General features: G+C 37.1%; 2 protein-coding genes across 2 annotated transcripts in view; both read right to left on the bottom strand.

The window, feature by feature from the left end:
- Nucleotides 1-12,797, bottom strand: hhla1 (HHLA1 neighbor of OC90; the record flags this gene model as incomplete). Its single annotated transcript, XM_081375614.1, has 12 exons — nucleotides 1-44; nucleotides 3,296-3,378; nucleotides 3,980-4,175; nucleotides 9,796-9,870; nucleotides 10,013-10,042; nucleotides 10,133-10,213; nucleotides 10,682-10,738; nucleotides 11,208-11,291; nucleotides 11,380-11,463; nucleotides 11,586-11,669; nucleotides 12,288-12,368; nucleotides 12,725-12,797. The coding sequence occupies 12 exons, from the start codon at nucleotides 12,795-12,797 to the stop codon at nucleotides 1-3; spliced, it is 972 nt and encodes a 323-aa protein (XP_081231740.1).
- A 10,089-nt stretch (nucleotides 12,798-22,886) lies between these two features.
- Nucleotides 22,887-26,918, bottom strand: part of kcnq3 (potassium voltage-gated channel, KQT-like subfamily, member 3) — a gene marked incomplete at both ends in the record, with an annotated part of 49,810 nt that continues 45,778 nt past the window's right edge. Inside the window, 6 exons of the mRNA XM_081374266.1 lie at nucleotides 22,887-23,429; nucleotides 23,506-23,590; nucleotides 24,505-24,600; nucleotides 24,771-24,902; nucleotides 25,499-25,604; nucleotides 25,924-26,159. Of these exons, the coding sequence (XP_081230392.1) occupies nucleotides 22,887-23,429; nucleotides 23,506-23,590; nucleotides 24,505-24,600; nucleotides 24,771-24,902; nucleotides 25,499-25,604; nucleotides 25,924-26,159 (1,198 nt within the window). The remainder of the gene's footprint in view (nucleotides 23,430-23,505; nucleotides 23,591-24,504; nucleotides 24,601-24,770; nucleotides 24,903-25,498; nucleotides 25,605-25,923; nucleotides 26,160-26,918) is intronic.

Raw genomic sequence — 26,918 nt, 5'->3', positions numbered from 1 at the left:
TTATATCTTCACACACATTCTTGCCAGACATTTCTGCTTCAGATCTGAGAGAGAAAGAGATTGTGATTGTATTAGTAAAGAAATTACTTCAACATGAACTCAAAATTGACCTGGTTGTACAGAGCAAGATTCATCAGTAAAAAATATGTTTGTTTTTGTAATCTTTCATCAAGTAGAAAGACAGCTTTCTTGATGTCACCATGGAATGGCTGCTTTTAATAATCCAATAAATTCCTGTTCAAGTCCTATCCTACTTTTTTTTCTCATTGAATAACTTTACATTATGGAAGTAAAATAGGGGGTTGAATGCTGCTTAATGCAGACTTTAAAAAATAACTTTTAACAACCTGCAAAATTACAAATACAATAAAAATTATTTTTATTATAAAAATTATTTTATAATTTTTTTTTATAAAAATTATTATTATTTATTTTTGCTAAATTTGTAATCAAAATGTGATAACTTGATCTTACTTTGAAACAACGGACTTCTCTCTGATGATATATGCCGGACTTCTACAATAATTCTGTGCGTCTGCTTCCATCAAATCAACAACCGGTGGATTGAACAAAAACCCTTCTAACATTTTTTTCTTTTCTGATAATTGATTTCACTTGGATGTATGTCATAATATAGAAGAATGATCTGTCACTACTTCCGTTACACTGTGACTTTAAACAAAAACAAATCAAATAAGACCCTGCTGGATATACTAAAATGTAATGGTAACAATTTAATAGTAATTTAATTTAATTGTAACATGTACAGGACTCCTTTTGGAATTTCTACCATGATTAAGAACCAATCATAGTGTATTTTTGTTGAATAAGGTACTGTACACTCAAGGCCACTTTATTATGTACACCTTGCTTTTGCCCTCAGATCTTCCTTAAGTCTTTGTAGCATAGATTCCACAAGGCGCTGGAAACATTCCTAAGAGATTTTGGTCCATATTGACATGATAGCATCACAGTTGCTGCAGATTTGTCAGCTGCACATCCATGATGAGAATCTCCCGCTCAACCACATCCAAAAGCTGCTCTATTGAATTGAGATCTGGTGACTGTGGAGGCCATTTGAGTATAGTGAACTCATTGTCATCTTCAAGAAGCTAGTTTGAGATGATTTGACATTTTGCGTTTCCAGCTGGAAGTAGCCATCAGAAGATGGGTACACTGTCTTAAAGGAATGGACATGGTCAGCAACAATACTCAGGTAGGCTGTGGCGTTTAAACAATGCTCTACTAAGGGGGTAGTAAGGGGTAGTATGCTTAGTACTAAGGGGACCACAGTGTGCCAAGAAAATATCACCCACACCATTACACTACCAGCACCAGCCTGAACCATTGGTACAAGGCAGGATGGATCCAGGCTTTCATGTTGTTTACACCAAATTCTGACCCTAACATCTGAATGTTGCAGCAGAAATTGAGACTCATCAGACGAGGCAAAGCTTTTCCAATTTTCTATTGACATGTTGTTCGTTCAGACTCAGAGATGCTTTTTTGCAGACCTCGATTGTAACGAGTTACTGTTGCCTTTCTAGCATTCTCCTCTGACCTCTGACAAGACAATTTTCAACCACAGAACTGCTACTTTCTCTTTTTCTGGCCAACCTTTGTAAACCCTAGAGAACCCTATGAAGCAGTGTGAGAAAATCCCAGTAGATCAGCAGTTTCTGAAACACTCCGACCAGCCCGTCTGGCACCAACAGCCATACCACATTCAAAGTCACTTAAATCACCTTCCCAATTCTGATGCTCAGTTTCGTCTTCAGCCGATCGTCTTGACCATGGCTGCATCCAAAAACTGAAAAATGCTGTCAATTTGTGTGTAAATGTATGTTTTTGACCAACGTTACCAACTTCTGATGTCATTTCTAGCGAGAAATAACTATCATAGTAATTAAATATTCATTTAGTTATCACCAAATCTCGCTATGCTTTGCTGTACATCATTAAACCGTTACGCTGCCTCAGAAGTCTGTCCGAAATCAGTTTCATGAGGTGCCTTCGTGTGCAAACGCTGCCTGCAAAGTCACTGCCTGATAGGGAAGTCAGTTGCCTAAGTTTTCATATGCAACCCATGTCTACATGTCTAAAGGCATTGATTAGATATTTGCATTAAAGAGCAGTTGAACAGGTGTACCTAATAAAGTGGCCGGTGAGTGTAGTTTCCAATAGGATTATTGAGATTCTCAGTGGAATAAAATGTCCTGTATGACTTTAAAATTAACATAATTTACTATATAAAGAAACTCTTCCTGTGTAAGTCCCTTTAACTGTCCAGTAGAAAAACGTTATTTCAATACAATACAAGATATGATACTCAGAATCTAATATGGAATAAAATCCAGTTCATCCAGTAGGACACTTTATTCTTATTTGATCCAATTAGGATCTTTCAGGATTGATTCCAAACTCTGTATATATTCCTGTAGGATTTGCCCTTAGGTGACTGGTGTAGTATCTGTGCATTTCTGCTTTATCAGCTCATGTCTGACATCAGAAAATTATATTTGAGAATGCTTGTATTGTAGGTAAACAAGGAGCTGAATGTGTCCTCAAATGCCATGAGATTCTTCAGTGACTAAGCAGTTTCATCGCTGGAGACACTCTACAATCAAGTCTGCCTGCAGCCTATTTCATCTTATTCTATCTTTGTCCTGCAAAATACTCTTCACCATCAAGACTGACCTTAGACATCATTAGTCCTGTAGGAAGAGTGTGTTTTATTGGATCACACATACACACATGCACACACACACACTTTAATGAGTTCAGATCTACATGCAGGTATCATCTACAGATTCTTTAATGAGGTCGCCAGTGACCTGTGTGTGTGTGTGTGTGCGTGCGTGCGTGCGTGCGTGCGTGCGTGCGTGCGTGTGCGTGTGCGCCTGTGTGTGTGTGGAGGGTCATTTGTCACTCATCATGGAAAACAGACAGTGTCTCACACACTGATTTAACCACAGAAAGCCATAGCTTTTTAATAATTCAATTAATTGAAATACACAAATAAAGATATGATAATAGTGACGACCCTTTTACGGGATATAAAAACTTCAACTGCACTAAGAACAAGAATAAAACTTGGTTAAACTTATTGTAGAAGAAGGAATAATGCAGGGTTTTCAATAATCTCGGATTTCTTTCTGCTGCTGCTGATTTTAATGGACTTTCAGTGAAGGTTTTTTTATGATAATATAAAATATTTATATATTTTTTATTAAATGATAGTGTGTTGTGATTTGATCTCTGTTAGGGTTAGATTTGTTGACGTTGTGTAACTCACTTTTGGAAAAAGTGACTCTCCTCATCCGACTGCAAACCTCTGCTGTATGTCTCTCGTACCAGCGATGGCTGTCCACACAGTATCTGTAGAGCACAAAAATATTGACCATCTTGTTTATACAATTAATAATATTGAGGATATATGCTAAATTACTGCCTAACTCCCTGATACTATTGATTTTATAACCAAAACTGTGACATAGGTTCCAAAAGTCTGAGATCACTAATGTTGTCAGTACTTTCACTTCTGTTTTGCAGTTTTCTAAAATGTAATATAAACATTTGAGAAGATTAACTGAAAAATTAACATAAATTTCAGAATGTCTTAATATCTGGTTTATCCCTTTTGTCTTAATGACAGCAGCGCTCACTCCGCTCAGGCTTCATGAAAGCAAGGAAATATGACCTTTTGTACAATGGAGGTCACATGGTCAGTGTCACAAATTTGCATATTTAATTGACTTAGAAATAGCGTAGAATCTTAAAAATCTACTATTTACTTAAAAAAATTCACATCTTAAATCTTTGTTTATTTACGCACTTTGATTCCTACACTGTCAATATGACTTCGGATTTTTGGACCCCATTGAATATGTATATATGTAACTTGCAAGTGTTCTGTAACATGCATCTCTGTTTTTTATGTCCGTTTTAGGACTAGTTGTGAATAGTTGAGTTGTTGTACCTCTGTAACTCTACTGCTCTGTGACTGAATCCTCTGCACACACACTGAGAGTAAAACTTGCACAGCTCAAACACACATGGCTGCAGCTTCACTGAGCTGATAGTCGCCCTGCCCCAGATCGGCTCCTCTTCAAGGGTCTCTTTCAGGTCCTCTTTCTCACTTCCTTGATGAAGTAGCTCCATTCTCCATGGGCATCCTGTCAAAGAAAAAAAAATTCATGACAAAAAGAATAATGGACAAGAATAATGTGTCTGCTATCCAAACATTTTTAGCATTGAGACGCAGCAACTTTAGCTCAACCAATGGCATGAGATTAGGGGCGGTCTGTTTTATCGACAAATGGAAGGGGTAACTACTCTCATCAACTTTGTTGTCTTTCATCTTGTTTTTTTGTGTGTGTGTGATACATGTATCCCCTGTGCTCTTTGTTCAATAAAAGAAAAAGAAAAACGTTGTCTTTCATCCAGTTCATGTAGTGAAGGCCTGTTCACACCAAGGACGATAGGCTGCGTCTGAAAACTGAAAAATGCTGCCTTCGGAGGATGCATTACAAGGTAGGAAGGCATCAAGACACATCTGATCCTTAAACAGTTACGTTGCTGCCACAAAAGTCTATCCAAAATCAGTTTCGTGAGGTACATTCGTACGCAATCGTGATTTTCGGAAGGTTTCGGATGCAGCCCAGAACCCTAATTCTGTGAGAAAAGCAAGTCCACACAGCAGCTATAACGACGATAAAGAGGAACGACTCAGAGGAACGATATCTTGTAATTACTTTCAGAACGATTTTTTCCCAGCTGATGAACGATAAAAACATTGACAGCCAATCAGAATCCACCCGACTTTAAAGAGCTCGATGACAAAATTGCAGCGTGTGCTTATGATAAACAGAACATCGTCCCTTGGTGTGGAAGCAAATTTATAGTAAGAGTTATATTTATCGTTATAGTTCTTGGTATGAGCCATAAGCCTTTTTTAATAAGCCACATTTTCACAAAGCCTTCATGATCACTCATAGGGAGAAAATGTTTTGCATACATCTCACACTGGTCAGATGAATTAAATGAATTAGGAAATGTTTATACCTCTGTGGTGAACAAAGTAAACAAATTATGTATTTAAGTTAAAGTAAATATTAGTCAAGTAAATATAATACTCAGCCAGCCAGGTATACTTTAGGTTTTGCTGAGTAAAGGCCCATTCACACCAAGAATGATAACTAAAGATAACTATATTAGCAGCAGACGATATTGTTCTGTTTATTCTAATAAGCGCGTGCTTGTCTGTCACTTTAAGTGCTCGAGCTCCTAACAGCAGGATGGATTCTGATTGGCTGTTTTATCGTTCCTCATCTGGATACCAACGCTATTCCAACGATATTGTTTCTCGATGCTGTTATCGTTATAGCTGTGGTGTGGACTCTGATATTCTTTAATATTGAGAACGATTTTAGAAGTATATCTTTATTGTTATCTTTATAGTTATCGTCCTTGGTGTGAACGGGTCTTTAGACGCGTTCCTGGGTCAACATATTTCATCCTGGAACAACATTCCTGTCCGAAAACGTAATGCTAACCATATCCCTACCCCTAAACCTAACCCTACGCATAACTTATCCCTAATCAGTGGGAAATGGTAGGTGAATAACACTGATATAGATGCACCTAATCCTGGTTGTAAGCCAACTTGACATAAACTGTAAACTTGCCCCTCAAATCTAATTAGTCGATTGGGATGTTGATCCAGGAACATGTTGCACTTGGTGAAATGGGAGCATGTCTATGTTCCCACAGCCCTATGTTCCCACAGCCTTATGTTCCCACAACCCTAACCCTAACATACCTAAACCTACCCCTCACAGGAGGGAGACTTGTCTGGGATGTTATTGGGCTATCCCTGTACCAGCACAAGCACTAAAACTTACCCTTCATAGGGGACTAGGGCTTAATTAGTTAACATACCTAAACCTACCCCTCACAGGAGGGAGACTTGTCTGGGATGTAATTGGGCTATCCCTGTACCAGCACAAGCACTAAAACCTACCCTTCATAGGGGACATAGTTAAATGAGAGAACATAGGACTGTGGGAACATAGGGCTGTGGGAACAAAGGGCCTAATTTTCAAAATTTTCAGTAAAAAAAAATTCGTAGAAATGTGGGAACATAGGGCCGTGGGAACATAGGGCTGACCCGGTGAGATCAGACTGCTAAGATGCTACAGTAGCTACTCTCTACAAAGCTGCACAATACATTAGCTTCTGGTGCCATCTAGTGGTCATATCTATTTTAATTTGCTGGAATAAATGTCCACTTAAGGGTCGATGAGGGCTCCTTCTCTCTCTGTATGTCTCCCACTCTAAATGAGGACACCTGTTGACATGGACAACAGGTAAGCAGTTCAGCTGTCTATGATTCATCTCTCTCTCTCTCTCTCTCTCTCTCTCGCATATGCTGTGGCCGCTGTGTGTTGACTCGATGAGAAAGACTTGTGCATATTGATTTTTAATGTGCTTTTAACCTTTCCTGACCCAGCCAAATCAAAACAATCTCCAGGGAAAATAATGGACCGTTGCTATGGATACTATCAATGTCTCCGGTCTGACTCCATTCAAATCAAATCATTGTCATGGCAACAATAAAATTAACCCTGCCAGCCTGTGCCAAGGCTCCACTGTGTCGCCGTTGCCGGTTTAACAGAATAAAAGGTCAAACATGTCAGATTCCATTGTGTGTGTGTGTGTGTGTGTGTGTGTGTGTGTGTGTGTGTGTAGTGTAGTGTGTGTGTGTGTGTGTGTGGTGATGAAGGGTCTTGCCTGGTTTTTCTGTATGCAATACTTTAGTAAGCTGCTGGATGCTTGTCATGGTTGTTTGTCTCCGAGTTGGCAGTGAAATTGTTGTAGTCACCATGGTAGCGATGGTCTGTGAGGTTACCGTGGTAACAGTCGAGTGTGGGGATTTTGTTGGCTGTGTTGTCATCGTATCAGCTTTTGGCTGGGTTAACACAGCAGTTGTGAGATGGCTAGTGGATGTGTTTGTCATAGGAACAGTAGCAGTGGTCGTCACAGTGACAGTAGTGGGAGGGGCTACTGACGAGCTAATAAGGGGTGATGATGTCATTGTAGCGCTAGTGGTTGGCAAGACTGTTTTGGATTCATCGCTGGTTGATACTGTGGAAATAGTGGAAGAACCAAGCAGTTAATTAACAGTTTTAACAGTTTAAACTAACAGTTTATTAATTCTGGGAACAATATTTTATGGTTGCAAAAAATAAAACCTAAAAAGAACATTCCTCAAATGTAATTTTTTGGTTCTCAAAAAAAATAACCAAATGGGAACCAAATACTAACGTTAGGGGAACATTCTGTGTTCTAAGAAGGCAGTAAGAAGGCAGTAAGTATCAATCCAATGTCTGCTTAAAGGGATAGTTCACCCTAAAATTAAAATTAAGTCATAATTTACTCACCTTGGTGTTGTTCTAATGCTGTATGCCCTTTCATTCTTTTATGGATCACAAAAGGAGAATAAAAAAAAAAAATGTCCCACTCGCACGCATCCATATAATGGGAGTGAATAGTGACATGCATCAAGCTTTTTAACAAAGACGCAAAAGTATCTCAGGATGATCCCATGACGTATATTTCAAGTGGGGGTATACGATAGGGTTTAGTAAAAAAAAAAAACGAAATTGGATGTGCTATTTAACGAAATTCTTTACCTTGGCTGCATAGCGACACAGTTCACTCCGTGTTGCTCAGAAAAAGTAGCCTGACTTCATCATACTCATATTCTAGTCAGAATGTGAGTCTGATACTGCTCCATAGAGATTTGATTATGGGGCGTGTCTCAACCGAACCAGGAAAAAAAAACCTCTGCACTCAATTGGATAGACCTACAACCAATCAGAGCAACGGAGTAAATGACGCATGTTCTTCATTCATATTTTGAGGGGGGAGTATGGCTACCGAGCCCACAGCCCTCTCCTCGGACAGCACGTCATATACGCATTTATTCTATCTGACTTATTTGTGTGAACTCGTGAAATCTCATATACGCATTTATTCTATCTGACTTATTTGTAAGTTTGAACTCGTGAAATCTCAATTCTCCAGCGGCGGTCATCTTTGTTGTAAACTAATTCAAATCAAGCGCTCTTTGGTGACGTGGGTGATTAAGTAACCGCAGATCATCTGTCCATCATCGATTAAAGCCCGCCCTGGCAATTTGATTGGCTCGGCCTTTTGGGAGCCGAGCATAATTACTCCTCAACGGATCGAGTCCAGACCGAACTTCCCGACCAAAAAATGTTGTGGGCGGGGTTCGGGCTGGAACCCAGGCTACAGAAAAAGCACACAAGTTGTGAGAATTGAAGATTAACAAAAATGCAACATAAAATACAACGCCTAGAATCAAATATAACCGGACTGGAACTCCGTTTGTCTGATGACAGTCAGAATGACAATTGACAGATGTGAAGGCATTCACATTCACAACTTCTTGTTACGACGAAAACAACGGATATATTCACCAAGGAGAAGAAGGTACTTGGATTGTCAATGTCGGGTTTTTGTTAAAGCTACACTGTGTAGGATTTTCTCCCATCTAGCGGTGAAATTGTATATGACTACCAACTGAATATTACTTTCTAGCTCCTCCCATTCCAAGGGCGTTTAACTCCTATTAGTTCAAATCTGCCGGCAGTCACGAGTAATCTCCCCCTCGCATTCGTCACGGTGCCACTGACCCCGGATTTCCACCAACTGCGGAACGGCTGCGCTGCGTGTCGGCTCCGTGCTCTGCCGTCCATCAATACTCACCAGGTCCGGATTTGTTGCGGAACGGCTGCGGCCATGACTGACAGCTGAAGTCACGAGGACCCACGAGATCTCGCGAATTCACGAATGGTCGCGCGATATAACAGGATGCCCTGTGCTGAATTGCTGCGGAGCTCTCCGGCATCCGGCAAAAATAGAAGCTCTGCGTATCTGTTCCGGAGGGCTGCGGATCGCCGGAGTCGGAACGCAGCCGTTCCGCAGTCAGTGAAAATACACACATTGACTTTAATGGAAACCTATTGACTCCGCCGCCGTTCCGGAGCGGATCCGCAGCCGTTCCGCAGTTGGTGGAAATTAGGGGTGAGTGTAAAAACGTGAAAGGCGAAGCTTGAATTTCCAGGTATGTCCCTCTTTGGCTAATGTATTTTCAAGATGAATCCACAACATGGCTTCCGCCATTCGAGCGACTCGCTCGTATGTATTCTAAATTGCAGATTATACACTTACGAGAATACTTAATTAGTTGGTTGAAGTGATTACACATTAATGAGAATGTATAATTTTGAAAGAACAAAGTGTTTTTTGCTAAAAATCAACTTAAAATATTACACAGTGTAGCTTTAATCTTGATTTCTCATAACTTGTGTGCTTTTTCTGAGCGAGTAAACAGCAACTCTAACAGAATCTGATGAACGCACACGTCATGCAGCCGTGCAGAGAAGACCACCGGACATGGTCAAGAACTTAGCTAAACAATACATTACATTTTTGTTTGTTTTCGCCAAACCCTATTGTACACCCCCAGGACACTTGGAATATATGGCATGCCGTGATACTTTTGCATCTTTTTGCTATTCACTGCCATTATACAAATGAGTGCAAGCAGGACTTTTTTTTTTAAATCCTCCTTTTGTGGCCCATAAATGAAAAAAGGGCATACAGCATTAGAACAACACCAGGGTGAGTAAATGATGACTTAATTGTCATTTTAGTGGGAACTATCCCTTTAAATCTGCAGATTAAACTCCTAAATAGTCAAGATACCTCTGCTCCTGTAGGAATCTGTACTGGCTTTAGGCCACAGCACCAGGTCACTGCTGTTTGGAAGGTCATGCCACACTACTGTAAGGGTAAGACAGGTTCTGACTGGTCAGTATATATTCGTATTCTCATTATATGTTCATATATCATTTCATAAAGAAAATTATAATACAGCATATAGCATCATAGCTGACAACAGACACTCTCAGAACTCACTTACCAAAGGGCAGCAGTGGAAATGTCATATTACCTACAGGGAGAAAAAATCATAGGATTTGACCAGCACGTTTCCAATTTATTAAATTGTTGGAGTGATAAATATAAGTGTGTGTGTGTGTACCTCTGGGTATTTCCTCTGTGATGGTCTGATTAAACAGAGGTGTGACTGAGCCCATATCCCACAGCTGAGACAAATCACTGTCTGTACACATGCTCTTACTTTAGTTTCAGGTTTTTTTTTAACATAAACATGTAGTAACTTACATATTTTGACAATAAAAAAGTATATTGCAAATGAAAGGTAGCTGAGAGCAGGAATAAATGCCAGTAATAAATGTGTGCAGAGTGCATTCATTTAAAAGTATGTGAGTTAATTAAGAATGTGCAATTTTTGGTCTAATAAAATAATAATAATAAAAAATCTAATCAAATAATATCATGCATTATTTTAAAGAGTTAATTCTTCTTCTTTTGAATTGCTCTTGTCTGTATGCTTTTGTGAAAGAAAATCATGGTTTTGAAAGGACATGAGGGTAATAAATGCTAACAGAATTTTCATTTTTGGGTGAACTATCACTTTAAGAAAATGACTTTTTGCAGTATAATATTAAAAGAATATTATGTGACATTTAGAATAAATTCTTACAAATCACTTCATGCTAGAACTCACCTGTCTTTCCAGCCATGACACAGATATAGATGCAATCAGAGCTGTTCTTCTGACTAACTGGAATAATGATAATAGCACACACACACACACACACACACACACACACACACACACACACACACACACACACACACACACACACACACACACACACACACACACACACACACACACACACACACACGTGCACATTGGGTTTACATGTTTATTTGGGACTTTCCATTGACACAATGATTTGTATATCCTAAACCTACCCATCACAGAAAACTTCTGCATATTTACCATTTCAAAAAACATCATTTAGTATGATTTATAAGCTTTATAATGATATATAAGGTTGCATTTTGTCCCCACAACGGGTTTACCAAGACCACACAGACACACATAAAGACAAAATGACAGTATGACATATTATGTGAGAAGGACCAGTGCTACAACATTATAGTACATTAATACTGAGGCAAACACAGGTTCCATAATGATATTATATCCAGGAATGTGTAGGTGATTATAGTTGGTGCTTTACCTGAAAGTATAGAGTTGGACTTAAATAGTTCTTGCAGGTAACTGGTGGAATTTCCCATCACATCCAATAGAACAGCTGTGAAATCTGGAAAACACAAAAGTGATTTATAAATATATTTCATTATTATGATTGTAAGATTAGCAATCAAGGTCGACTAAATGAGGTTTTTCACCTGTGAGGTCATTGGTCCTGTTTGTCAGACAGTAACAGTATCTCAAGGAAAATAAACTGCTCTCAATGTCCTGAAAGTTTGAGACTACACACACCCACACATGTGTACATGATGCACAGATACATGCTTGCAAACACGCAGAATTACATCATATTTGTGTCATATTGGTGCTGTAGTTACAGTGTTATTTGGATAAGGGTAGTTACTATTGTAGACCAGCAGCGTGAGCTTGTGGAGAGAGAGGGAACTGTGTGACGTCACACTGAGTAAAGAGAAAAGATGCTGTGAACCTGAAAACACACATACATAAAAACAACATTTTGAGATGTGTGCGTGCATTTGCATCTATACATGCGTGTTTCAACAATAAGCACTTTTAGAAAATGAACTCTCTTAAAACAGTAGTTTATTTGTCTACTAACAGTGTTCAACAATATGCATGCATCACAGGAATTCTGTCATTTTTAGCATTTTGTTTTTCTGAAACATCACGACATTTTAACCACATCTCAGATGTTGTATTGCGTTTAATAGTATTCCGTGCTGTAAAACGTTTTTGGAATAAAATGACTAAATACAAAAATCAATGAAATAATACTAGAACATAATTAAAAATAATATATAAAATAATTAAATTATATATAAAACTATAAATAATTTCCCAAAAAATAAATATTGAAATGTTATATCATTCTTTGTTTGGATTAGCATAGTTTCTAACATGTAATAATATTTTCATAATTGATTTTCATAATTTAAAATGAAATGTCTGGGTCTGAGACAAAGGTAATTTAATCATTTAATTTAAAAGGTTTTAATGTGCCCTTCATATATAACATACCCCTGGGACATATGGTGCCCATAGCCAAAGAAACACCATATGTGTGTGTGTGTATATATTGTCATACCTGGTTGAGAAGAATTGATGAGTGTGTTGACGAGTCCAGTAAGATCTATAGAGGCAGGGTCAATGTTCTCTGCTGGAATCTCTGGGTAAATGAAGATTATACTTATTTATACCTCGCGAAACATTCCAGCTATCGATCTGCAAAACCATTATTTAATGCTCTGTAAATTACTCCTAATCACACACACAGAAGCTGAGCTGACCCAGTACACATGAACCTCATTACCAGGTTTCACCAGCACATTTATCATTTCACACTGACCTAATCATAGGACTAAATGCCTGAGAAAGTAAAAGCATTTTAAACATTCAGTATATGCAATGATTCATTCTGTATGGCTTTTAAAATGTGTATCTGTATGTTAAGAGCTCTGTCCCGTTCATGTGATTGTCTCTGATAGGTGCTTGTTCTCCATGAAAAAGTCTCTGAGTGGTTACCTGTGGACACCAGGAGCTCTCGTTTTTCTGTTTGCATCAACTGGCTTTGTCTTGAAAAAACTGAAAAAGACATATTGTTTACCTCTTGACTAGCAGATAAATTAATTCAAAGTTTGTATTTTTATTTGTATTCTTCATTTACCGACCTTGTGCATAAATAAGGAACAGAGCTACTATGACTACGCAGATTCTGATGCTGATCCAATGTTTTAGTTTGAGATTAGCCATCTCTGCAAAGCAAACACGTTTATTAAAAACACTAAAACAATGAACAGCAACATTCCAAAGATTTCATACTATGCACCTGTTTGTCCCTTAAGAAATTACATATAGCTAATCAACAAAAATGTTTACATAGTAATGAGAACATACATTTTATGCAGTGAGCTTTCAACAGCAGAGTTGAGACTGTGCTGCCATCAACATGAGTAATGCTACTCTGACGCGCTTTTTTAACTGCATAGCATAACTGCTGGTTTGTTAAAAAGAAACTTTTTTTTTTATGAAAAAAAAAAAAAATAATAATCCAAATCAAGCCAGGGTTGACAATCAGCCAACTGATTGTTAACTATTAACTGTTGACATTGTTAGTTGAAATAAAATTAAATATAAATATTAGCTGAAAAGCATATGGTAGGCTATACTTTTTGTTAAAAATTAACTAAATTTAAATGAGTCAATACATCATCAAAACTTCTTCCAAAACGTATTTTTGTTTCACCCTGATTTATATTTTAGATTTGGCTGACAGGATGGTTTTCGCGGGAAATTGCATACATACGTCACTCGCCCGTGTGTGTCTCGACATATCCGACATGGAGCACCTAAATCTCAAACCTCCTGGGAATTATCACCACCAGTTAAAAACTAAAACTGAACAGAGGAGAGTCTGCTGGCAAAAAGAGAACGCGACAGAGCTTGTAAAAAAGAGAAACAACACTGGCTTGGCTTTAAGGCGCAGACATTGTGATTTTATTACTCAACAGGTGAGTAGGCCTAAGGTATTTTAATGAAACGATTGATATAGCTCTCTAACAGAGTTCATTGTGAAGCATTGGCCTATCTATTGTAAAGGGTCATTTTCATCCGCACAGTCACGCAGAGTCGAAGCACAATCAAAATAATGATCTTCCGCAAAAAAAAAAAATAAAAAAAATAATGATCTTCCGCAAAATGCATGCAGTTTTGTTTTTTAACCACTAGAGGGCTAAAAGTTACAAAGTTTTAAGTTGAAGCATGATTTACTGAAAATAAGTAAAAATGAAAACTAACTAAAAATGAAACCCATATAGCAATATATATATATATATATATGACAAAAGCACATGACATAATTATAAAAAATTAAAGATGAAAACTAAAAATATAAGAATATAAGCTAATTCAAAATATTAACAAAACTATAATAAAAATAGAATTTCATGGCATTTTTTTTACCTCTAAGCGGGCATATATTTTTTGTAATAATATGAAATAATAAAACATCAAACATTCAACACCAAGTACGAAATAGCTATAAATTATGCAGAAGATATGCTAAGACAAAAACGATTGCTACAATACATTTTAAAAATAGTTTTCAGAAATTAATGAAAGTGGAATGAAATGATCAGAAAAAACTACCAGGGAAATTTTTCCCTTTTTTTTTTTTTCTTTTGTTTGTGGTTTCTTCTATTTTTGCCCTGAGTCCTGGTTGATTTCTGACTCTGGTGTGGACATGCATGTGGATTTGTGGAATAAAGCTCAAGGCTCTTTGTTTGCCAAGTGTGACACGATTTGACAATTCTAATTAATTTCCACAGAGAGTAGATCAGTCACCGCAAACTCAATTAGCCTCTATCAGCGGCTCTTCTCTAGCTCTCTACACAGATCATGATGTTCACAAGTTAAAATGAGCAAATAACATTAAAGATGAAAGACCTCATTAGTAACGGCACAACAGCACCAGCTCAATCCTCTAGAGAAATTTAGCTACAAAAATCCTTTTAACGCTAGTGTGGAAAAATTACAGTCAAAATGTTTAATCTTTCAGTAAGTCCATCAGATTTTGTCTTTTTAATGACGCCTGCTGTAATTACAACACAAACTGAGAGAGAGAGAGAGAGAGAGAGAGAGAGAGAGAGAGAGAGAGAGAGAGAGAGAGAGAGAGAGAGAAGGGAGAGAGTAATATTTTTTCTTATATAAGAAGTTTCTTATATACATGATTATTTTTCTGTGTAAAGTTGGTCTGAACGCAGACATTTACCTTCAACAAATTTGTGAAATCATTTTCCCTTAACCTTTTCCTTAACTCTTTTAAAAATAAAAAAGTTGAAAATAAATGAATAAATACATGTCAAATGTAGTAGGACTACACTAATTCAGTGCAATACAAAAAATACAAAGATAAATTAACAGCATTTATCTAATCTGAAAATTTCGACAAAGACATAATTATTCATTCATCCAAACTAAAATTTCACTATTCATAAAAAATACAAATATAGAAATAATAAAACAAATACATAATAAAAAAGCAGGTGTACAACATTAGCAATAGCTAAATATTCAAAGTGCATGAGCTGAAACGCCGAGTGTGTGAGGAAGAGTGTGAACTAAATAAAAAAACCACACTCACCTGCAGAAGAGAGACGCAGACGCTGCAGGACACAGACAGCCGTCTGCTCGCTGTCCGCTGTCTCTCACACACTCACACACAGAACCAGCAGGGCATCATGGTCCCCGGAGAGGGCAGCAGGCTGTAATAGCCCTCCAGTGTGTCACCTGAGCTCAGCTGGCAAACACAGAGGACCTGCTCTCAAACCAGCACACACACACACACACACACACACACACACACACACACACACACACACACACACACACACACACACACACAGATACTCTCACAGATATAGAATCGTTCTCTCTTTCTCTCACACTCACACAAAGAAACTCTCACAGATATAGATTCTCTCCCTCCTGCTAAATGTAACACACACACATGCATACATTTCACAGATTCAGTTGTTATACTAATGTGATTGACAATCATTTCAAACATCCTAAAGAGCCCGTGTTTGGCGTTTCACTATAGTTGTGTAGACAATTGACCAAATTATAGCATAGCCTGTTTTGCACTTACAGATGTTGCTTGTCTCTCTACCTGAATTTGACACTTGCGCACACTTTTGGCCTCTCTTTAAATATGAAAATCACATGTCCTGTATATGCTAACCCGCTCTTCTCATGCACTCTGTCCTGTTTGGCAGCGTATGATGTCTGGGACAGAGCAAGGCCTGGGAAACTCTGTTGTCCTGGAGACCAAGAACCAGGCAGCGGGCCATTCCCACAACAACCCCTCTACTTGTGTCCAGCACAATATTTCCACCTATATTCTGCTATCGTAACTCTACTGCACTCTGAATTCAGGCTCTTTGGTGTTCATGATCAATACTGGGTGTAACATGTTACAGGTAAGGCATGTTACTTAATCCCATTACTGTTTTCAATTTTAATTTACTTTCACTTAATTTATTTATATATATATATATATATATATATATATATATTGGCGCTATCATCCGCTCAACTGCTATTAAACTGCTATTCAAACATGATAAGATGCAAAAAAAGTACTGTATTTGCATACTGTCTGTGTATCTCCTGTCTGTGTGACAGACACACACAGGACTCATGCGCACAGAAAGCCACTTCATACGTCGGCCGCATTACATTGAGTTTTCTTTCGCGCTTAAATGGACAAAAACACACAAAAGTATGTCAAAATGCCAGCTTTGTCGAGTATCCTCGTAAGCACAGTCTTAAATGAGTTAAATAAAGTCTAAAATGACCGTAAAGAGTTGTGAGGACATCGGATATGAGTCAGAGAAAATCACTCGCTGCTCTTGACTGAATAACTTTTGTAGCTTTAATGAGGATCAGTCTATATTAAAACGATAATTTATGCAGTGAAAACTGAAATGTTTGATAATTTATTCAATTTCTGTATAGGCCTATTTCCCTGTTAGATCAAATATTTAAAATATGCTGTCTTATGTTGTTTTTTCTTATTGTTTCTACATTAATTTGGAAATTATCTGAAATTATTACAATATAAAAATATTTAAATTTTTAATGTTTAATTTTAATGTTAGGTGCGATTATTTGCGATTAATTACAGAAAAATGTGTAATTAATTAGTAATTTTTTTAATTGATTGATAGTATTATATATATATATATATATATATATATATATATATATATATATATATATATATATATATATATATATATATATATATATATATATATATATATATATATATATATATATATTGTTTCTTGAGCAGCAAATCAGCATTTCTGAAGGATCTGAGTAATGATGATGAAAATTCAGCTTTACAATCACAGGAATAAATAACATTTTAAAATATATTAAAAATAGAAAACAGTTATTTCAAATTGTAATAAAATACTTCACATGGTCATTGTTTAGATACATAAACTACTTCTAATTAAACAAGAACAAACGTCAACATTTATTTTAATATACTTTATTACTAACTGGTGCAATTTGAAGATTTAACATAAAAAATCAAGTTCATCATAACATTTGCATATTATCTCATCAAATTAAACTATTAAAACTGGCCTTGACCAGAATGTAAATAAAGATTATTATTCAAAACTGGAATGAATATAAGAGCTTAGAAGGCCACTAGTGTGAAATAATTTCATCTGAAACCAAAAAGAAGAGAGAACTAAAACATCTTTTGTCAGGTCTTTAAAAGGAAAATACACAACCGAATAGGTCCTAGTAAAATGAACAGATGCATTACTGATACCACTGAGAGCAAAACGATTATGGATGGCCTAAAAAGCAAAATGATGGCAGGTTTGATTCATGATGGAGAGAACGAAATGAGCGGCAGAGAGGGACTGGTGCTCTAAAAGGCCAAGGCACAAACAATAAACAGCAGTGTCTCTGTGTACATCAGAATAGATAGCAGTCAATAGTCAGACAGGAAAAGAGATAGCAGTCATTGCAGTTAGGTAATAATAATAATAATAATAATGGGCAGCCGTATTTTTTCTGAGATAATAATTGACCGTTTTTAGTCTGAGATAAAATGAACAGATAAAAATGGGCAGTTTATTAGACTGATGAGTGACTGAGAGGTTTAGTTTATGATGCTAATGGGCAACAGTGTGTGTTAACAGTGGACACCTGTGTTTAGAGACTAGTTTAAAATAGATTGCAGTGTTTAGTTTGAGATCACGAACATATGAGTTTAGGTGCGTGCACAAAATGTCGGAATTACGTGATTCTGACTTGTAAAAAGCATTCACGTCCTTGTAGAACTCGCAAAGTACAACTTGTAAACTCAGAGTTTCTGAGAGCTCCGACTTGTACCACATGACCTCTGCAGATACATTTTTGGCATTAATAGTGTTGTCCAAGTCCAGAGTCCAAGTACGTGAACATCTCCGAGTAGAATGTCACCGGTGCAGAACTTGATTTATCGCCAAGTACATCATGTTCAACAAAGAAGTTGATCCTGGAACAACATTCCAATCAACCAATCAGATTTGAGGGCAAGTTTAGAGTCTATGTCAAGTTTAGGCTTACAACCAGGGTTTGGTGCTTCTACATCATTTCCCTCTGATTTTAGGGATAAGTTATGGGTAGGGTTAGGTTTGGGGTAGGGATTTTCAGACAGGAATGTTGTTCCAAGATCAACAAAATATGTTGACTCAGGAACGCGTCTAACTTGGCAAAATAAAGATGTGCGTCACAGTTCGTCATCTAACTATGGTAATTACGACATGACATGACCAATTTAAGTATTGATGCCAGTGTTTAGTCTGAGATGATAATGAGCGGCAGGGTTAAGTCACATGATCGCAGGTTTACTGGACATTTAAAGGGATAGTTCACCAAATATGAAAATTCTGTCATCATTTAAATCATGTCACATAACAATTTCTTCCGCAGAGTATGAAAAAAAAAAGATTTTGAAAAATGTCTGTTTTGTACAGAGCCCTGCACATGACATGCAGATAAAAATATATATCGTGGCCACGAATTAAGAAACCGTTCACTCGTTTTAGTTCAGTCGTGGCCACAAATTAAGAATTTGTTCCCACGACTTATTCATTTGGTCCCTCGTTTTGATTTAACTAAAACAAGGGAACGAATTATTACAACGTGGCCACGTTTTAGTAAAACGAGGGATCAAATTATTATATTGTGTGTATGATTTACTTAAAATTAGGGAATGAATTAGTTAAAAGTGCTGACGTATTAGTAAGTCATGGGAAAGAATGGTTAAAGGGATAGTTCACCCAAAAATGAAAATTCTTTCAGTAATTACTCTCTCTCATGTTGTTTCAACCCCGTAAGAGCTTTGTTCATCTTCGGAACACAAATTAAGATATTTTTGATGAAATCTGAGAGCTGGCTCACTCCTTCATTGGCTGATAGGTAATCAATATCTGCCAGCCCAGAAAAGTTAGTAAAGACATCGTTAAAATAGTCCAAGTGACTACAGTGGCTCAACCTTAAGTTTATCAAGTGACGAGAATACTTTTTGTACGCAAAAAAAAACCGAAATAACGACCTAACCCTTTATTCAACTATTCATTTTCTTCTGTGTGGGCCTGAGTGAGTTCACGTAGTGTAACAGCGCAGCGCTTCTGGGTTGTACGTCAGAACGTAGGTTAGAGTGAGCCCACGTTCTGACGTACAACCCAGAAACACTGCGCTGTTACACTACGTCAACAGCGTATGAGAATGACATGGAAGAGAAGAGATGGTTGAATAAAGTCGTTGTTTTGGGGGGGTTTTGCGCACAAAAAAGTATTCTCGTCGCTTGATAAACTTGAGCCACTGTAGTCACTTGGACTATTTTAATGATGTCTTTACTAACTTTTCTGGGCTGGCAGATATTGATTACCTATCAGCCTATGAAGGAGTGAGCCAGCTCTCAGATTTCATCCAAAAAATGTTCATTTGTGTTCCAAAGATGAACGAAAGTCTTACGGGGTTGAACCAACATGAGGGAGAGTAAGTACTGACAGAATTTTCATTTTTGGGTGAACTATCCCTTTAATTCATGATTCCCGCATGGCTCCATAGTTTTGGATTTTCATTGTATGAAATACAAAATACAAAAACATTCTTATTTTGGACAAAATATCTTCTTTTTCGTCCACAGAAGAAAGTAAGTCACATTTTCAATAGATGAGCTATCTCTTTAAGCATCAAACATCATACTAAATCTCATATTACTGCCTTGACCTCATCATAACCCCAGGATTTTAGCAGGCAGAAAAACAGAGAAGGAAAGAACAGAAAAGACAATGAATAAAGAGAAAAGCCCATAAACGGCAGATGAACAAATGTAAATGCATTAAGAATAGTTGTTAATTTCCATATTATGGCTTTTGTTCTCTGAATTCATAGTCTTGATTGTTACAGATTTACAGCTGCTACTGTATTTATGTACTAATTATCTCTCAAACCCTAAATTAATGTGTTGCATTATTTCACATTTGTGCAATTTAAGGAGATTTACTGAGCATCAAGTCCCTTGAGTCAGAACTACTTGTTCAGGTGAATGAGATGGTGAATAAAACTATTTCAAACGATGCAGATGGAAATTATGACAACACTGACTGGAACAACACGACCAGCTGTTCGACTTAATTCACACTGGACTTGACAAATGAACTGAACCTCAGATTAATCCGCTTTTAATTGATCTAAATCTAGACATACTCGGTTGATTGGAGACTATAAAAAACAGTGATATTAAATGTATACACTGTCAATTGTAAAATAAATTAATTAAAAATAATTCGATATTAAAGGGAAGTAGATATGCATAACCCATAATCTTGGGGCAGGGTTGTTCTAGTTAAATAAAACTAAAACCATAAAAAACATTTTTGCTGCTTGAAATAAAATATATAAGAACTTATTTTATTTCAGCTAGTTGCAAAGGCAACATTTCTCATTTTCATTTACTTAATATACGAAAACAACTAAAACTGAAATAAAAACTAAAATAAAAATAGAAAAATAAAAACAATTTAAAAATATTAATAAAAACTATAATAGTATCTCAGTGATACTAAATAACACTTGACCTGGGGAAGAACTGACATCGATTAAATTGATTAAATGCATTCAGTTAGTGTGACTATTAATTACTGTAATTTGACAGAGAAGCTGATCAGAGTTAAAAAATAAGTCTGCTGTCTAAGGGTAAAGTTTGCTAAGTTCCCACAGTCAAGTCCTGTCTTTCCCTGGAATGATTTGTGTGATGGATGTAGGTTTGCCCTAAGAAAGCTGTGGTTACAATGGGAAAGTTGGTCCTACGTTACAGTGTCAAAATTCTTTGAGCTGGCAGTTTGATGTGCCGCTCACAGATGGGATGTGCTCATTGGTTGGATTAAGGCCAGACACTTGAGGAATTCATAACTGAGGCTTTGCTTTTGGTCCTTAAAGAGCTAGTGGCGACGTTCATTCTGCGGAAAATATGCAATATCCCAGAGTGCAGTTCATGCTGACTAGAGTAAAAAGATTTGTACAATCTGCAAAGGGAACTAAAAACAAGCTCACGGTGTGCAGAGAAAGAAGCTAGCGCGATCTCTCCTCAAACCGAAGTATTCAAAATGAAAGCAAGTGCAAACCGGAGGAGACGTCGATACATTTAGCTGCTCCGTGGATGAATCATGCAGTCCATGCATATGAAAAGATATGTAAATAGAAAAATAAATGTTTACAAAAATGGCATAGCATCTGTTGTGTTCTCCTCCCTTAAAGTTCCCAGTCAAATACAACCACACAGTCTCGATCTGCCAAGTGCAGTGTCTACCACTAGAGATAAAACGCATGCATTCCATGCAGTGCTCTTTGCTTTGCAGTAGGGCTGCACGATATTGGAAAAAACTGACATTGCGATATTTGCTTTTTCTGCTATATGTTGCAATATGAAAGAATTACAACATAGGAACGTTCACCAAATGACTTTAATAGCTATATTTGGAAAGAATGATTAATTCTAGAATGAGTAGGGTGATATTGTTGGGGAGTGCAAAATAAAAATTATTTAAAAAAGCTGAAAAATGTTTCCTTTTAGGGCTGAACGATTTAGGATTTCTTTTTAAATTTGAGTGGTTTACTCTGTACAATAACACAAACCGCTTTCAGTAAGTAAGTTTAAAAATATATCTTTCCACTTGTGTTTGCATAGGGCACATTCCCACTGTTTCGACCATCAGTATAAAATAATAATAATAATTGTGTTTTTTGCTGTGATTATTATTAAATAATATATTAAACAAGTATATTGTAACTGTTGTACTGTAAAATAAGAAAGACCATTTAATAAAAATATATATTTTTTGTAACCGTAAAATTAAAGTCGGCATGAAACAGAAGTTGCGAAAGACTTTACTTCCCTGTCGTGATGTATATCCAAGTGAAATAAATCCTAAAAAATGTAGGGCTGGACTTGATGGTTTGTTTTGCTGTGATGTCATGTGAGTGACAGGTTATTGTCCCGCCCTCATGCCAGTAAACGCATCATCAGAAAACCGATGTCCCTGCAAGAGGGAGGGGGAGTTATTTTGATTAAAGATTATGAGTCACATGAAAAATAATGATGTGCACAGATAAATCATTTATAATAAATACTGCAATATTCCATAAAAAATAAGATGTGTCAATTTTGATTTCATGGCGACTTTAATTTTTTTTTCTTTGTCACTGTAAAATTACAATACTAATATTTACGTCTTTATTGATATTTAGTTTTTATTTTTGACAGGTTGCTGGCAAGTAGAGTGAAACTGCAGTTTTCACGCAGACAGCTCGTGGTCCAGAGTGAAGCACTGTATCATGGACTGCACGCGTGTAGATGAGCAGTGCCACTCTTGCGCCGGTAGCATGTGTATTTATTTAATTAAATCGATGTGTGTGTGTGATTTGAAAATCGCACTAAACCATATTGCGATATCAATTTTATTTCAATATATCGTGCAGCCCGACTTTGCAGGGGTAAAGCGTGAAGTGGATACATATTTAGATATGACGAGTATTATGTCTGTCTTTATGTGTCATTTTGTGCTGTACAAAGTCTGTAGTCTTTATAAAGAGTGTGTGTGTGTCTTTAGGGTGGTGTTCCCCACGCTCCATCGGATTGGAACCCGTCTCCGGTGGACGAGGGTGGAATGGGTCCGCTGGGGGTAAAGGGATCAGAGTCCGTATCCGTCTCGCCCTCCGCTAAATATCGGCGGTCGCAACCCCAGCTCGACCCCGTCGTTAACCCCGAGGCCTTGCCCGTGACCTCCTCTTTCTCAGCGGAGATGCTGAATCCGCTGGGCGAACGTTCCAGCTCCTCGTGAGTGACCGACAACAGTGACAGCGGCGTGCCCACCCTGTGGCCTCCTGATTGGTTGACGTTGGAGGACGGGGAGTGGCTTGGCAGTGGGCTGATGGGCAGGACGGTTGGTCTCAGTGGGTGCGTGTTGGATTGCGTGTAATACGGTGTATTGTGCAGCGGCGGGCCGTAGCTGCAGAACACGCGGTCGCCTGCGACGCTGACGGTCAACGTGGGGTCGCAGCGCTCCATGGTCATGTGGCCGGGGCCCGTGACGTCATGTTGCATATGCATATCCACCAGGAAATCCAGTTTTTTCTCCATGTCTTCCACCTGTGAGGGTGGTGCGACAAAGTTTAGCCAAACAATTCATTAGGCCACACAACGAGCTGTCAGAGTGAGTGAGTACCTGTCTCTCAACTCGCACAAATCTACCCATCATGCTTTGGTCTTCAGGATCTGGCAGGCTTGCCTTGGCCAGATATGACTCATGTCTGAGAGGAAAAGACACAGAAGGAAATTAAATCTGAATGAAAGAGTTCAAATGAGAGTGGTTATATCTACTTCATTTGACTAAATATAAATGTTTTAAAGGGGTGGTATAATGCCCTTTTCTCAAGATGTAAAATAAGTCTCTGATGTCCCCAGAGTGTGTATGTTAAGTTTTAGCTCAAAATTCCCTACAGATATTCTTATATAGCATGTTAAAATTGTCACTTTTTGAGGGTGAGCAAAAATGCACCGTTTTTGTGTGTGTCCCTTTAAATGCAAATTAGCTGCTGCTCTCAGCACAGGGGGCGGAGCTTCAAGAGCTCCCTGTCCTTTTACCTCACACAGACATGCACTGGAAATGTCAATGTTTATGTTCAAACTGGAGCCAGACAAAGATGGAGAGACTCAAGAAGAAGTGACAACATGTAGAAGCAACAGGACATTTCTGAATGGTTAGTTGATGAATTTATGTAGCTTATGTGTAGTTATCTTCTAGTCATTGATTAGCATATTCTGTCATGATAATCTATAAATCTTGTTCCCAGGGGCGGGGTTTATGTAAATTATAGGGTTAGTGATGTCACTAACCCGGGAGGAAGCTCGTGTAGTCCCTACCAGCTGTTTGTTGTAGTCCTTAAAAAACGATTTATTTAAAAGCAAATATCTTCCTTTGCTTTGAACTTTGAGCATTGTAACTTTGCAGATGTTGTTTATGCTTAAACAGCAACATTACACACTAACTAAAGCCAGAACAGTGAAATCATAATCAACCACCCCTTTAAAAATCTGTAATTCAGCACCAATACAGGCCATAATGCATAACATGGATTTATGGCATGTTTAACTACATGTGGCTGGAGGATTTGCATGTCAGGGATTGATGAATCTCTAAATATATTTTTAGGTGTGATTTTACCTAGGTGACTGCTGGGAGGGGTACGGAAAAGGTGGTTTCTGGGGTTTCTTGTGTTTTGGAGTGAGAGGCGGTCCAGGTGTCAGAATCAGATCTATTCTGAAGATGAAACAAAAACAAATATTAGATTGTTTTTTACACAAAATAAAAAAAGAATATATATTTCAGTTTAAATGACGCAAGGGAACAATAAAAAAAATAAATAAAAAAATAATAATTCTAGAATATTTCATTAAAAATATGAGTATGTTTTAATGTGTGTGTGTTACCGTGTCTGTAGATATTTGATTCTGGTAAGCATGTCCAGATGTCCTGCAGAATACTGCTCAATAACGTCTTTTACATCATACGGCCTTAGAGTCTCCTTAAAACGCTTCTTACTCAACAGGAACATTATGATCCTTCAACACAAACACAAATGAGAACTTTTTTTAAAATTCTAAAATCTTGAGTTTAGCAAGAGTAGTTGAAATATCTGTTAAAATATACAAGTGATAGTGTTTACATGTACACTGCTGTTCAAACTCAATGTTTGTGTTGTGACGTATTATTACAATTTAAAATAACTGTTTTCTATTTGAATATATTTTAACCTGTAATGTAGAAGCTGAATTTTCTGAAAGTCTTCAGTGTCACATGATACATCATCCGAATATGATGATTTGGTGCTCAAGAAAAAATACTTCTTATTATCAATGTTGAAAAATATTTTTGTAAAAAAAAAAGTGATAGTTTTGTTTCAGGATTCTTGATGAATAGAAAGTTCAAAAGAACAATACAGTATTTATTTGAAATAGAAATCTTTTGTAACATTATTAATGTCTTTACTGTAATTTTACAATATAAGTATAGTGATAAACAAAATCAATTTAATGCATTCTTGCTGAGTAAAAATACTAAATTCTTTAAAAGAAAAATCTTACTGGCCCTAAACTTTTAAACGGTAGTGTACACTTGGTCTGTTTAGCAGTAGAAAAATAAAATGATATTTGTGTACCGCAGTGCTCTTATTACTAATTTGAGAGTTGGAATCATCTCCTCCAACAGTATGTCAGGTGGGAAGCCCTTCTCCTCAGGGGTGGGGTCAGGAAGACCACCTGTATCTACAATCAAACACCAAAACCAGGTCAGATTCATTCATTGTGTGAGTGCCTACTATACTTAATGTATGTATTTAATCTATTATTATAGCGTACATATTTCTAAGATTGTGTATACGTGTGTGTGTGTGTGTGTGTGTATTGTGTATGCATATTAACTGTACAAATGTGTGTGTGTGTGTTTACTGTACATGTCCATTGGTACTGTTTTTTTCTAGAAGTTTAATACTTTAAAGAAGTTCAGCTTTTAAAGATGCATCTTGAGTATTTGAAATCAGGAACATGTCAATTGTGTGTGTGTGTGTGTGTGTGTGTGTCATACCCTCTGAGCTCTGTCTCAGGGAGTAGGCCTTCATTCTGAAAGCCGTTCTGAATCGCTCTCTGTTACTGAACCCTGCTGGTTTGCCCTCTTTTGATGGACTCTCCTCAATCGCCTCCGCCGGCCCGCAGTTCCCCGACACGCTTTCAGGATTCGCAGCGGGCATCATCACACGGGCTCTTACTGTTGATGGTCTCGGTGTCGACAGCCGCACGCGTTCCAACAAACTCAATTTCTGACTGATGAAAAGACAGAATAACAGATGATAAATGACCTTATCATTTTGTAATTCTAATTGAGTGTTCTCAAAAGACAAAACAGTCTCTTTCTCTGTTTGAAGTCAAAAATGGGAGAGGAATGGATGATGATGATGATAGCATCGTAAAGTACAGGTCTAGTTAAAAATTACAAAATAAAAAATATTTCCATTGACATACAGTTTAAATTTTTCAAAAGTTAAAAAAAAAACCTTTTATTTAGCAAGGCTGCATTAAATTGATAAATAGTGAATATGTTTATAATTTCACATAAAATTTATAATTCAAATAAATGCTTCTTTTGAGCTTTCTTTTCATCAAAGAATCCTGAAAAAATGTTGCACAAAAATATTAAGCAGCACAACTGTTTTCAACATTGGTAATAATAAGAAATGTGTCCGAGCAGCAAATCATCATACTACAATGATATCTGAAGGATCATGTGACACTGAAGACTGGAGCAATGATGCTGAAAATTCAGCTTTGTAAAATGCATTTAAAATGCATTTAAAAATATATCAAAATAGGAAACAGTTATTTTAAATTGTAATACTATTATTATAAGATTATTACTGTTTTTACTGTATTTTTGATCAAATAAAATCCTTCTTTCAAAAACATTAAAAAATCTTACAGACCCCAAACTTTTGAACATTAGTGTATAAAGTCACCTGTGATGGTTAGTAGATCTTTAAATGAAGTGGGCCATTGAGGCTGTTGAGCAAACATCAAAGTTTATCT

The sequence above is a fragment of the Scardinius erythrophthalmus genome (assembly GCF_964197995.2).
Source record: "Scardinius erythrophthalmus genome assembly, chromosome: 9".
Classification (NCBI taxonomy): domain Eukaryota; kingdom Metazoa; phylum Chordata; class Actinopteri; order Cypriniformes; family Leuciscidae; genus Scardinius; species Scardinius erythrophthalmus.
Note: the sequence above shows the minus strand (reverse complement) of the source record. Positions and strands in the feature narration are given on the sequence as shown.